The sequence below is a fragment of the Myodes glareolus genome, chromosome 6 (assembly GCF_982192425.1).
Source record: "Myodes glareolus chromosome 6, mMyoGla1.1, whole genome shotgun sequence".
Lineage (NCBI taxonomy): Eukaryota > Metazoa > Chordata > Mammalia > Rodentia > Cricetidae > Myodes > Myodes glareolus.
In genome coordinates, this window is record NC_142031.1 from 28,443,299 (window position 1) to 28,457,219 (window position 13,921).

Here is a 13,921-nt window from a genome sequence, read left to right on the forward strand (position 1 = left end):
ACAACTCCATTTCTCCTCGCCTAGATTTCCGCTACAGTCTTTGAGCCAATCACTCTGCTTGCACCCTGACGTCCCACCCTAAGGCAGCCTCCATCCAGTAGCCAGCAGCTGGTTATGGCGTGGTCCTGTCCACAGCCCAGTGGGTAAGACAGGGGCAGACATTCTGAGATGTGCGTGTGTGCTTAGACCTGGTCTCAGGACTTGTCAAAGGCTTCCTGAAGTGTCACAAGAGCTGAACCGGAAAGGATGAGTGGGAGGTAAAGGCAGGGGCAGGAAATGCCTCTGTCAAATGCCACATCGTCTGAGAGATTTCATCAGGCAAGCCCCTGGTGCCTCATATACCCTGAGCCCTTTTTTGCTGATTCTCAGTCCACACGTTGATTTCTACTGAACTTGCCCTGTAGGCCGCTCACCTCTTCCACCCTGCTCCCTAATAGTCCACGAGAATGGGAATCTCGATTATGCATCCTCCAGGAGGAGCAGGGCCCTGGTAAGGGGCAAGATGAATCGCACTAACGAATTCCACACAGATCCACCACACGTCCCTTCCCTGTGTATTGGTTACCAATCCCATTAACCAAATAGACTCCCCACTCCTTCAGGCATACAGCAAAAGTGTACTTATTGTACCTTCCTGCCTGGTTGTGAGCTGCACGGGCCAGTGAGGGAAAAACAGGAGTGAGAGCTAGCACTTAGAGGGAAAGTTTTAAGGGTGAATGTCTCATTTGCCCCACCCCTGCTCCAGGTTGAAGAGAGACATGGCCATTTGCAGGAGCCTGGGCTGCCGGTGGCCACGGAAACAGGGCTCCCACTGACCTGCAATGTACATGCTCTGTGACTGAATTGTAAAAAACTTTTTAAAACAACACATCTTTATTTATTTTGTATGTACATGGGTGGATTGTGTGTGTGTGCATGTGTGTGTGTGTGTTTCCATATGAAGGTTAGAGGATAACTTTTAAGAGTTGGTTCTCGCCTCCCATTATGAAGGACCTGGGAATCAAACTCTGATCATCAGGTTTGGCAGCAAATTCCTTTATCTCTGGAGCCCTCTCACTGGCCCAGACAATGTGTGTTTGTGTGTGTGTGTATGTGTGTATGTGTGTGTATATATGTGTATGTGTATATGTGTGAATGTGTGTTTATGTATGTGTGTGTGTATGTATGTGTGTGTGCATGTGTGTGTGTGTGTATGTGTGTGTGTGTTTATGTGGAGGTTGGCATGAGATTTCGTCTATCACTCTCTACCTTACTAATTTTTAAGAGTAATTTTTGTAAATTGTGTCTCAAGAAAAGAAACAAGTAAGTAAACAAACACCTAGTTGCAGGGCTTGCCCTTAGAGCCGGCAGTCATCTCAGATCTGAAAGACAGGTCGCTGTAATACCTTAGAGACAGGCAAGCATAGGGAATAGCTTATCAACCTGAGACTCTTGATTTGGGCTATGTTTCCCCCCCCCCCCAGGATTTCTCTGTGTAGCTCTGGCTGTCAAATTTACTCTATAGACAAGGCTAATCTCAAACTCAGAGATCGACCTGCCTCCGACTCCTGAGTGCTGGGATTGAAAGCGTGCACCATCACCTCCTGTCTGCTCACAACCACTTGTAACTTCAGCTCCAGGGATCCAATGCCCTCTTCTGACCTCCATAGTCACCTGTCCACACTCACCCCTCCCCTGCACACACACAATTTTGAAAAATTATTCTTAAAATTTGCAGAGCTAAGCCACTAGCGGCCAGGCAGTGGTGGCACTCACCTTTAATCTCAGGATTTGGGAGACAGAGGCAGATAGATCTCTGTGAGTTCATGACCACCCTGGGCTACACTAGACTGATCCAGTCTCAAAGAGAAACAGAGCCAGGTGGTGGTAGCTCACACGTTTAATCCCAGCACCAGGGTGGTGGAGACAGAAGTGCCGTGACTGCACGAAGAAAGGAATAAAGGGCGGGAGGAGACAGGAGCTCACTGCCGTTAATCTGAGGCAAGCAGTCTGAGCCGTCAGTCTGGAGATGCAGTCCAAGGACTCGTAGCGAAAGGATCACCGCTTCTGGTCTGAGCATTGGTAGAGGAAAGGACTCTCTAGTGGCCGCTGCTTCTCTGACCCTTCAGCTTTCACCCTGATAGCTGACTCTGGGTTTTTATTATTAATACCGATTAGAATTCTTGCTCCAAGTAGTTGTGAACAGCCTGGCCATAGGTGCTGGGGACTGAGCTCTGAACCTTTGTGAAAGCTTCAAGAGCAATAAGTGTCTTAACAGCTAAGCCATCTCTCCAGCCCCCCCACACTATTTGTTGAGACAGGGTCTCTCATTGAATCTGGAGCTCACTGATTGGCTGGGCTTGTTGGCCAAAAACCCCCCAGGGATCTTCCTGTCTCTGTTGTCCCCAGTGTTAGGGTATTCAGGATTTTTGCATGGGTGCTGGGGATCCAAAACCAAGTACCATGCTAGCAGCAAACGCTGTACCTATAGAATCATCTTCTCCCCTACGTAACACATTTTTGTCATGTGACATCCCTGAAATCCAGGGACTGTCCGCTACTGCGGTGATGTAACTGATTCCTACTAGAAACCGAACTGATTCTGCCAATTGTACTTGGAAGCACCCAAGCCTTTATTCAAGCTGAGCATCTGTCACTCTGGGCTTCTGAGTCAGGCAGAGCCCCTCCCTTGCCCAGATCCCTCAGCTTGAAGGTTTCCAGGTGATCGCACCTCTATGCCATTATCCTTGTGTTCGCCTTGCAATTAACACAGCCGATTTTAGTCAACTCAGATTCAAAATAAAGTTGCAAATCTTGTCATAAAGCACAAAAGCTAGGGCTGGAGAAACGGTTCAGGAACAGAGAGCACTGGGTGCTCTTGTACAAGGCCTGGGTTCCGTTCCCAGTGCCCACAGCATGACCCACAACTGCCTGTAACTCCAGTTCCGGTGCGTCTGATGCCCCTTTCCAGCCTTCTCAAACACCAGACACATACGTGTAGGGGGGCATTCATGTGTATATATACAAGACAAATAAGTAAATCTTTGGAAATGATTTCTGAAAAGTATATCCACTGCTGGGTGGTGGTGGCTCAGGCCTTTAATCCCAGCACTCAGGAGGCAGAGACAGGCAGATCTTTGTGAGTTCAAGGTCAGCCTGATCTACAGAGCTAGTTCCAGAACAGTCTCCATAGTCTACATGTTCACACATATTCCCTGACCCATAAAGCCCACCAGAGAAACTCACATACACACCATGACCCATAAAGCCCACCAGAGAATCTCACACACACACCATGACCCATAAAACCCATCAGAGAATCTCACGCACGTGCTATGATCCCATAGAGCCCACCAGAGAATCTCACGCGCGTGCTATGATCCCACAGAACCAAACAGTGAATCCACCTTTCTTCAACAGCCCTTCTTGGTTCCACGTCAGCCCTGGTGCAATTAGTGGGAGTCGGGTTGTAGAGCAGTTCCTGTTACTCGGTAACCGAATGACTTTGGACCTATCACTCCTTTAAGCCCCAGGGACTTTACTTCTAAAACAATAAGAAGTACAATGCCATACACAAAGGAAAGTGGCACTCTCATGATTTCTGTCTGAAATGCTCTGTCTACAGAGCAGTGTGTTCAGAAAGCTCCATGCAAATGCCGGCTGATTATAGTTTTGCTTCTTTAACACATAGGGACTGGGAAGATGGCTCAGCAGTTAAAACACTTGCTGCTCTTGTAGAGGACCAGGATTTGATTCCCAGCACCCACATGGTGGCTTATCAAGATCTTTAACTCCAGCTCCAGGGGATCTGATGCTCCCTTCCTGTCTCCTCGGGCGCTAGGTACGCACACAGTGCACATACTTACATGCAGGGAAAATACTTAGAAAAATAAACGAATCTTTCAAATAAAAGCAAAAACTCATGCCTCCCCCCACCAAATATATACCTAATATCCAAAAGGAAGTACGTTTCCCAACATCTTCAGTCTTGAAAACCACGCAAGCTGGGTTTATGAGATGTTACAGTGGGTAACGCTACTTGATAAGCAAGCCTGGAGTCCTGAGTTCAACTCTCAGAATTGACATTAAAAAAAAAAAAAGTAGAAGGTAAAACCAAGCAAGCCCAGGGCCCATATCAAAAGGCCTATTCAGCAACCAGCCACATATCTTAGCTGAACAAGATGTGGGAGTCTCTTCCGAGGCTAGTCACATTAAGTTTTTGCAGGTCCAGCAGTCCCAGCAGTACAGGGTCGCTGATCAGTTCCTAATCATTCTTTTCAGTTTTTTACAACTTTATTTTATTGGGGGCACCCTTACCAGGGTGCACAAGTGGAAGCCGGAGGTCTACTTATGGAGTCAGTTCCTTCCTTTCACCTTTGTGGGAGTTCTGGTGATAAACCAAGGGCACCAGACTTGGAGGTCACCTGCCTTTTCCATCGAGCCATGTGCTCCACCCCCTTCTTGGTCAATATACACAAGCACTCACATCCAGTGATGGTGCCTGTCCCTTCTGCTGCACTCCTAAGTCAACTTCAATTCATCAGTGGAGCTAAAGCTCCTCTTACTGCTTAGCCCAAACCCAGAAACCGCCCTATTATCCTCGCAGTCTTTAAGGCTTCTTTGCCTGGTAAGGACGTCCCTGCCCAGGTGCAGCCCACATGGTAGCTGCAGTAGGGTGCTGACCTCCCCTCTCCGGGGCACACATTCCTACAGGAGAATCCGCTCTCCATTGAGGAGGGTGGGCCAGCCTGGCCAGCCCACAAAGGGCAGATCTGATACTCTCTCCTAAGCACCTCAGGGCCAGACCCTGACCTCCACGGGCTGAACACGCCTCCCAAGTGCTTCCTTCAGCCCAGCACATCTTCAACTTGACGTCAGTGAGGCTGGCAATGTGGCTTGGCAGGCGAAGGTGCTTGCCACCGAGCCTGATGACCTGAATTCGATGCCTAGGACTTACAAGGTAGAAGCAGAGAACGGACGCTCACAAGTTGTCCTCTGATCTCCACATGCACTTGTGTGCCCACACATATAACACACACAATAAGTAAATACATATAAAAAAAAACTTGACAAGTGAATATTTATTTATTTATTTATTTATTTATTTATTTATTTATTTTTAAGATTGCTAGGCCAGATCGGAAGGGTTTCTGATGGAGGACGTTCGGGTGGCCTGGATCATAACTTCTCAACGTCAGCAATACTGCAGCTCGTGGACTGCAATTATCTTGAAGCCCTGCACAGAGCTGTGGTTCTTGTTCATCCTTCCTCAGCTGCTCATCGGGCCTGGGCCAGTATGGGAATAAAGTCACAGCACAGGAGGCTGGAAACCCCAATGTCGAGACCTGAGCACATTGTTCATTTGAGGCACCCCTGTAGGATTTGGACAGGCTGGACACTAGTCAGGGAAGAAACTCGGAAGTCTATGGGTCCTAGTGATTTCGGGATACTTCACTGGTTGGCACAATCGACCCGTTTCTTCTTCCTTCAATACACGCTGATCTGGTGCTAGGTCTGTGGTGACAAAGGAGAAAGAACAGTGTGGTCCTGGCCCTTCAGAGCTGGCCTGGTGATGAGAAAGGAAATATGCAAACCGTTATAATATGAATAACTGTTCTCTGAAGGGAGTGTGGGTGAAGGGTGGGAAGGAACCCTGGCATCCGAGTTACTGGAACCTTCTTGGAAGAATTGGCATTTATACCAGCCCTGAAGGGTTTTCAAGAATCTAGACAGGGATACTGTTGACCTCAGTCCTCTGAGTAGAAAGTGACCACTTGCATCAGATGAGCTGTGCCTGTTTGCAAGAGCCCATCAAGATTTAGCGTGTTGATTGTTGACATTCCTTATAGAAGTTGGGGCTGGGGGTTGTTGGCCTCTCACCCGAGCTTCAAGCCTCTTCTCCCAGTCAATTGTACTCAGTTCTGCCCTAATTGCAAGCGGGAGGTGCCAGAGTATATAAATTGGTAACGTTAACAGAGGGTCTTCATCTATTCGACTGTTTCAGGAGTCTTTCCTGTTGAGTGAAGTGCAGCTGCTGCTTTGGGGTCACCTACGTTCCTCCAGGAACCCCTCAACAACATTCTGTAAGTCCAATACACTCATGGGTTCCCAGTGTAAACCTTGGTGGAACCGTACATTGGTTCGTTGTTGGGACCTTAGGATGAAGGGGTAAACTTTTATTTCTCCGCGGGAAAGGAATATTTGAAGCAGGGCAGCAGGGGCAAAGCCACAGAAGAAATGAGATTTAAAGTTCCAGAAAGAGGAGTGACTGGAATGGCTTGACAAGTAGCTCTTCTGCCAGGCCTGGTCCCTTCCTTTCAGGTGGCTCAATCTTTGCCAAGTCATCAGCTTGACTGCTCTTGGGCTGATGTGCCCCACGGCTCATTCTGACACCTCTTATCTCTCACTTTCCTCAGCCCTGAGCGCCTCCATACCCGAGGCCTGCTCATGAACTGGACCACCAGGCTTCATCTGCTCACTCCACACGGCTGGCCACAGGCATCCCTGTATTCTATCCCGGTGAACACACACCATCACCCCATCAGGTTATCTAAGCCAAAGAGTTACATTGCCGGCGGTGGTGGCACACGTCACGTCTTTAATCTCAGCATTTGGGAGAGAGAGGCACGAAGATCTCTGAGATTTTGAGGCCCACCTGGCCTGTGGAGTGAGTTCCAGGGCAGGTTCCAAAGCTATACAGAGAAACCCTAACTTGAAAAACCAAACCAAAACAAAATCATTTGTGGAGCCAGGTGTGGTGGTGTTCACCTTTAATCCCAGCACTCAGGAGGCAGAGGCAGGCTGATCTTTCAGTTTGAGCCAGCCTGGTCTACAAAGTGAGTTCCAGGACAACCAGAACTACATAGAGAAACTGTCTCGAAAAACAAGCAAGAAACCCCCAAAGAATAATTTGTCATTCGGTGAACTTTATTTGGATTCTCTTGAGAAGATGGTGTGTACCCAGCCCAAGGTTGCGTCACTGGTCAATGGTAGAGTCACATCTGGAGGCCACAATTCTCTGATCCTAAGCTATTTTCTTCCCCTCACATCCAGTCCATCTATCAAACAGGCTAGTGAAAGGAGGCGGGCAAATCGCATAACCAGCATGAGTGTAACCACTGAAGAAACATTAAACATGTTCAAACAGCCACCTATTTTTTGCTGTGTGTACATGCCTGTGTGTGCGCACGTATTTGTGTGCATACGTGCCAAGACTACAACTTCTCCATATTGTCGTCCGTGGCTACTCCCAACTTCCCTGAAGCGGAAACTCTCGAGTCCTTCCAGAGGCCATAGTAGGAAGTAGATGTTACAGCCATGTTCACCACCCACCCAGCTGACAAGCTGGCCTATGGAGCAGGTTGTCAAGTATCAGGCGTGCCAGAGGGAAGTCCCAGACAACTCTGGCTGTTTCAACTAACTGCCTAGAGCTTTCTGGACAGCAGGCGCTGCTTGAGATCAGTTACCTCCCCCCTGCCCCCCCCCCCCCCCCCCGCAAACACATACAAATAGGCGACCGAATGCTCTTTTTCCAGTTCTGGCTGAGTTGCTAGCTTCAGCCAGGACGCATGCCAGGTACCTGGCTGGGTGAGCACCGCCCAAACTGGTCAGGCTAGTCCACCCCGTGGCTGTTTCTGCCAGGACTTGCCCGTGCGTAGGGAGGGTACAGACCTACCCTTCTCCAAAGCAACCCAGGTAGGTGGAAGGCAGTTGTGGGCACTCTAGCCTGGCAGTCAGACCAGATGGGTGGAGCTGAGTTAATCTAACCTGGAATTTCAACTTGGCCCGTAACAACAGGTGAGGGGTGGTAGGGAAAGCAGCAAGAGAAATGGGCAGTTTGGCAAGTTGAAAATACTCTTGTGTCTTGCCCCTTACCCCCTGCCTGGAATAGAGCCCAGGGCGCCTCTTTCAAAGTGTCTGCGAGGTTTAGGCCTCAGTGGTGACTTGAACCCATTCGGAGTCTGTCTGGGTTCCTCTCCGCTATGTGCCCCGTCCCTCTACTCTGGGAACCAGGGCGGGCGGGAAGCGGACGGCGGCGGGGGAGGGGGGGGGTTGTCTCGAATTAGTCTTTGTTTTAGACGCAAAAGAGCCTGAACGCCGCGTCAGGAAGGCTGGCGATGGCAGAGCCCTGGGGTCGTCCGGGGCAGGGCACTCGGCTGTGACCCTCACGCGCACGCCATGCAGCGGGCACTCGATCTCTGCCTTCGGGCACCCACTTCTTGCCGGCTAGGTTGACTCGGTTTGCAAACACTCAATGTCCCCTATTGTCCTGCCTCGGCCTGAGCAAGCAGCAGCCAAGGAGGAGAAAGGGAGTCGGTTGGGTTCGGGGCTGCGAGCGTGGGGCCGTCCCGAGCACGCAGGGAGTGGCAGGAAGTGGGGACACCCAGGCAGCTGGGCCAAGGGCCTAGCTGGGGAGGTCCGCGCCCCGCCCCGCCCCGCCTCGACAGCTCGGGCTTCGGGCCCCGCCGGAGGGCAGGGACGGGCCAGCCCGCGGGGACAGCCGCGTCTCCGGAGGGCCCCTTCGCGAGGCCCAAGGAGGCGCTGCAGGTGCAAAGCCCGGCCGGTCCGCGCGCGCATCGCTCCCTACCCGGGAACTCCGCTCTTGCGCGGTCCCGGGCCTAGCGGCCAGCCTCGGCGGGACCGCACGTGCGCGCCCTCCCGGGCGGGGGAGTCCCCGGGCGAGCACGTGCCGCGGCGCGCGGGGGGCGGGGAGTCCCGCGGCCGTCTTCATTGCTGCTGCTGCCGCCGCCGCGGCCGCCGCCGCTGCCTCTTCCTTCCTCCTGTGCCGTCCCGTGCTCGGCCAGGGCTGGGGCGGGGGGACTCCGCGCGCGCAACGAGCTTGACCGGGCTAGGCGCTCCGCTCCCGGAGGCGCACACCTTGGGCCGTGGCGGTGGCGGCGGTGGCAGCGGCAGGCTGGGAAACTTTGCCCCTTTGTGCGCTCCGCCCCGGAGGCGGCGGGCAGGTCGGTGCAGCCGGTGGCTTTCCGGCTCCGCGGTGGGGGAGGGGCAGCGCGTGGGGGGAGGGGCGGCGCGGGAACCGTGGCAAGGCCGGGGTGGGCGCAGCAGGGTAGCCGGAGACACGGCAGGGAGCTCCGGGTGGCCGTGCGCCGCTGCCGGGTGGGGGTGGCGGGGCGGGGGCTGCGGTGCAGCGGGAGCGGAGCGGCCGAGGCCCCAGAACAAAGGAGCCGGAGCAGCGGCGGCGGCGGCGCGCGCAGCCTGGCCTGCGCCCCAGCGCGCCCCCTCCGCGCGCCCCTCGGTGGCGCGGGTCGCTTTCCTCTGTGGCCCTCAGGGCTCCCGCTCCTGGGGGCTCGGCGAGGTGGCCGACTTGGGACTCCCCACGGGCGCGCCCCCACCTCCAGGCCGCCTAGGTGCTTGGGGGTGCTATCCACTCCAATGAACGAGCCTCTGCAAACTTTATTTTGCTTGCTCTGTTACCTCGGGGAAGGTCCTGTGGCCCCCAGTAAGGGGCTTCGCTTGGATTTTAATGAAACTCACAAGCCAGAGGAAAATGTGTGTTTGGGGGTGCACAGAGCAACTTTCTCAGAAATCCCACCTTTAGCACCCCTCATCCCCTTGAATGCCTCCCTACCCCCAGCTAGTCCCCTGTACCTCCATCTGAGGCTCTAATGACTTCGTTTGACTCAGACTCTGGCTTCCCCCATTTTCTCTCTTCCCAGAAGCAGGAAGAGATAACACGTGAAAGTTGTCCCTGAACCCCGAGTGATGTGCTTCCCCTTTCTGTGTCTTTTCCACCCCCAGGCAGCGTAGCCTTCTCCAACATCCTGACCCAGGGAGGGAGAAGTATCAGGAGGAAACTCCTCACCCTAATCTGCCCCACCACACACCCATTGGCTCGCCTCATGCCTGAGCCCCGGGTGGGTGAGGGTGAAGAACCCACCCAGCCAAGATGAAACCTTTCCTGGGGGCTGCTGCTGCTACTGTCTTGCCCCTGATCCGGGGACCCTGCAGGTGGGAGACTGGTCCTGGAAGGAGCCCCGGCAGCCGGCTGCAGCGGAGGTGAAGAGGGTTTAAGAAGAGACACCCATTCCAGAGGCCGACGCTTCTTGCCGTCACCCTTGTAGACTTGTTTAGGAGAGAACGACCTGTTGGTGGCATTTGCTGGTATCAGGAGACTGGACAGTAGTTTAACCCAGCACCTATGCTCCCTTCCCTGGCAACCTCAGCATCATGAGCCAGTTTCAGGTGCCCTTGGCGGTCCAGTCGGACCTCCCAGGCCTTTATGATTTCCCGCAGGGCCAGGTGATGGTAGGGGGCTTCCAGGGGCCTGGGCTTCCTATGGCTGGGAGTGAGACCCAACTGCGAGGGGGTGGAGATGGGCGAAAGAAAAGAAAAAGGTGTGGGACCTGTGAGCCCTGCCGGCGGTTGGAAAACTGTGGGTCTTGTACTAGCTGCACCAATCGCCGCACGCACCAGATCTGCAAACTTCGCAAGTGTGAGGTGCTGAAGAAAAAAGTGGGGCTTCTTAAAGAGGTAAGCGGGCCTCTGCTAGGCTCCCCATCCCTTCCTTGAGGGTGTTGTCATCACGAGGTTCTGGTTAAGAAGGCTCATCCAGTTATGCCTGTCCTTCCATTTCTGGTCCCTTGGTCTCCTGTGGAGCACAGCCTGCTGTCGGAAGCCCAGTGGGTTCCTTTTCCAGGCTGATGGTTTGTATGAGAGTAACTCAGTCCCTTGCAGAGCATGGAGAGCCAACATCCTCCTCCTGGGTGTTTGTGGTTGATGCAGGACAGCGATGTCTAGCTTGAGCTGGACGCCTCAGGTGGACTTTAAGGTGACCGATAGGTGGGTGATGTGGGCAGCTGTGGTGGCAGTGAGGAGGCGCTGGAGATGGAGGTGGATGAACTTAGAGAGAAAGTTCTGGGTGACAGGTTGGCTTTTGTGCTGTCCTGATGGAGCCGGGGTATTTCTCCCCTAAACCTTTCCTTGGGTTCTTGCTTTTCTCAAACAGGGAATTTAGTGAGAGATGCGTGATTAGGCTTCTCAATGATATGGGCTACTTTCTGGGGCCAAAGATTTTTTGGCATAGTAGTAGGTACTGGATGCCAATTTATGAATGAATGATGTGCTTTTGAGATACTCTCAAGGACTCCCTGTGCTCAGGGTAGAAGATCGGGGGAAGACTTGGGCTGAGAGCAGCCGGAATGGGTGTGTGTGTGGTGGGGTGGAGGGGCAGTGGCCCTGTATTGGGCTTCTTTCCTTTCTACTATGGTGATGAACCCTCCACAAGAGGTTGGTGGCAGCTATGACAGCAGACAGTTGACGAAAGTAGGGACCAACCAGCAGAACAGATTTTAGGCGGAGCGTGTAGCCGCTGAAGTTGCTCCAGGCAGCGGAACTGGCGCTGGACAGAGACAGAGGCCTACGCAGTCTGCAGGGCTCCCAGCCGTGCCACTAATTTGTCCAAGAGCCTAGACGATTCTGCCCCTCTGGGCCTGTCTTTTGGGAAAATCGAGTTGTCCTTGTTGACCTCCGAAGCCCCCTCAGCCGGTCCAGGAGCTGCTGTGCTCCGAGCATAAGGTCACCTGTGGCTGGGCTGGAACGCCGCTTGCACTGGGGATTTCTGCTGACCGGAGAGCTGTGCGAGATTCAAGCTGGCGGGGCTTTGGCTAGGAAGAAAGATCCAAGTGCTGGGGGCAGGGGTTCTGTCCCTTCACTCCCTTTGCCCAAGTCATGGCTCTGACACGACAGTCTATTCCCTATTTACTTTGACCAGCTAAAGCGGACATCTGGATCCGGTCTGCAGCTCCCCCTCCCCCCAGCCTTGGGGCAGTAGTGTCCAGACCTTCTATACTGCTGGTATTGGACAGTTCTCTTGCCGCTCACCTTGTGCCCTCCAGGTCATTCCTTAGAGGCTGAGGTAGATAGAAGCTGGCGTTAGGTTGTGAGAACTGCATGTGGCATGGCTGGATACCATCATTTCCTTCTTTCTAACGGGGCACTTCCTTCTTCTATCCCAGCATCTCTCTCCACTCCTCTGACAGACTCCGGTAAAGATGCCGAACTCTGTGCGCTAGATATTCTTGGTGGCCCTTATGGATGGCGTTAAGTGCCGGTCTTGGCAACAGTGGGGCATACCTGAATGAAGGGGGCTGGGAATGCGGCCAGGGCCTGTCATCCTCTTGTGTAAGCCGCTGGCCAGGCTGTTGGCCAGGCTGCTGGGTGGTCATGGTAAAGATTCCGCAGACCTGGGTTGACGGAGTATTAGAGACAGCCCTGAGAAGTCTGTGCACCCGGTAGACCTTGCTGTGGCTGGCGGCTACCCTAGGCCCTTGGGGTCAGGTAGAAATGTAGCCTGTGATACCCGAGGACAGAAGGTCTAATATGTAGGTCTGTGGACTGGGGCCGGCTCCAGTTTCGAGAGAAATAACTTACTGCCCTGACAGTGGAATGAGTTTTTTTTTCTTAGAGCTGATTATTTCATTGTTTATTTGCGTGTGTTTCTACACCATGGTGCACACGTGGAAGTCAGAGGACAACTCGACAGTCAGTTTTCTTCCTTCTACTGTGTGGGTCCTGAAATTCAAAGTCGGGTCCCCATGCTTTGCAGCTGACACCTTTACCCCCCATCTTGATGATCCTAACCTTTAATTTTTTTTTTAATGAGCAGTGCTCCAAAGGTGGGTAGTTTCCCTTTGATATTTAAACTTTGAAGAAAGACGTTTGCTTTTGTTGTCTTTGCTTGGCTTAGGGGAAAAAAAAAAAAAGAACAAAATGGTAACTCATGCCTCTCCTTCTCAACCTGCTCCTACAAGGCTTGAGAGAGCCCGAGAAGGGCTGTCTGGACGACACTCCATCTAATGGGCTAGTCTCGGGCACATTTGCAGCCCGAGATGCGCCTGAGAGGCTCCGCTTCAGCTGCGCATTTAACTGCCCCAGGGGACTGAAGTGATCTTAATCATTAGGTCTTCGAAGTGCTTAACTGGAGGAGTGTGTCCCGGGACTGGGACTGGGGTGGTCTGTTTTTTTCTTTTGGCCTGACTTTTCAGGTGTGGGGGGATACTCCATCCCCAGAGCCTCAGAAGTCTTAGCATCTGCTTTCAGCTGTGTCCCCGCGTTTCTATTCCTCTGGGCATCCTTCCTTAACTCCATCCTGACTCCACTCTCCCGCCGCCTTTAGGGTTTCTTTTATGCTGTCTGCTGATGGCTGCTTGGTACCATCCTATGAGGGTGGTGGACATGGGAGGGAGAGTGCTTAGCCGTGTTTTCCCTTTTGCTTCTCTACTTGACTTTCTTTTCCCCAGTGGGCTTTGGGAAGGGTGAGTCAGCATCCCTGAACTCAGTAGTTTAGAATCTGAAGACTAAGGGTGACTTCCCAGGGGCCTCTGGTCGCTCCTGGGTTGGCAGTAGATAGAACACATCCAGAGGAGTTTGTACCTCTACTGTGGTCTTCATTCCTAGTTCCAGAGAGATTCAGGGCTTAGGCTGGTATTAGAGTTTGTTTGGTTTGCACCTTTTTCACTTGAATAAAGGCAGGCGTCTTGGGGTTGAGTGTGAAGCACACTAGGGCGACATAGTAAATCCTTCTAGCTTTGGCTTTCTGGGTTGTGAGATGGGGTAATCCTCCTCAGGGTGTTAACAAGGATGAAATGGAAACACAAAATAAAATATCCATCATGTCAGGCACACAGTAGGTAGCCAGCACACAGTGACAGGGTTAAACTTCACATATAAACAACTGTGCATTAGTCTGTTGTAAGCCTGTAAATGCAGATTAAGTGTATCTTGAGACACCCCCTGGCTCGCTGGACAAACTACAGTGGAACAGGACTCTGGAGCCAGGTGTAGGAAGGAGTGTCTGCGCACCAGGAACAAGGTGGCTCTGTGGTCCTGGGCATGCGCAAGGGAAGAATGAGCTGAGTAAGTAGGAGAAGCTCTTGCAGGGGAATCTAGGCTTCAGGCTGGAAGCAGGACAGTGGATGCACAG

General features: G+C 52.7%; 1 protein-coding gene across 4 annotated transcripts in view; it reads left to right on the top strand.

The window, feature by feature from the left end:
* The first annotated feature begins 7,756 nt into the window (after positions 1-7,756).
* Positions 7,757-13,921, top strand: part of Tet3 (tet methylcytosine dioxygenase 3) — a 103,824-nt gene continuing 97,659 nt past the window's right edge. For 2 of the 4 annotated variants that reach the window (XM_087907095.1, XM_087907097.1), the window contains exons 1-2: positions 8,722-8,942; positions 9,739-10,470. In XM_087907095.1, the coding sequence (XP_087763221.1) occupies positions 10,168-10,470 (303 nt within the window). In that variant the 5' untranslated portion in view covers positions 8,722-8,942; positions 9,739-10,167. Of the gene's footprint in view, positions 7,777-8,447; positions 8,527-8,721; positions 8,943-9,738; positions 10,471-13,921 lie in introns of those variants that run through there. The other 2 variants (XM_087907096.1, XM_085691288.2) reach the window with 2 other exon arrangements.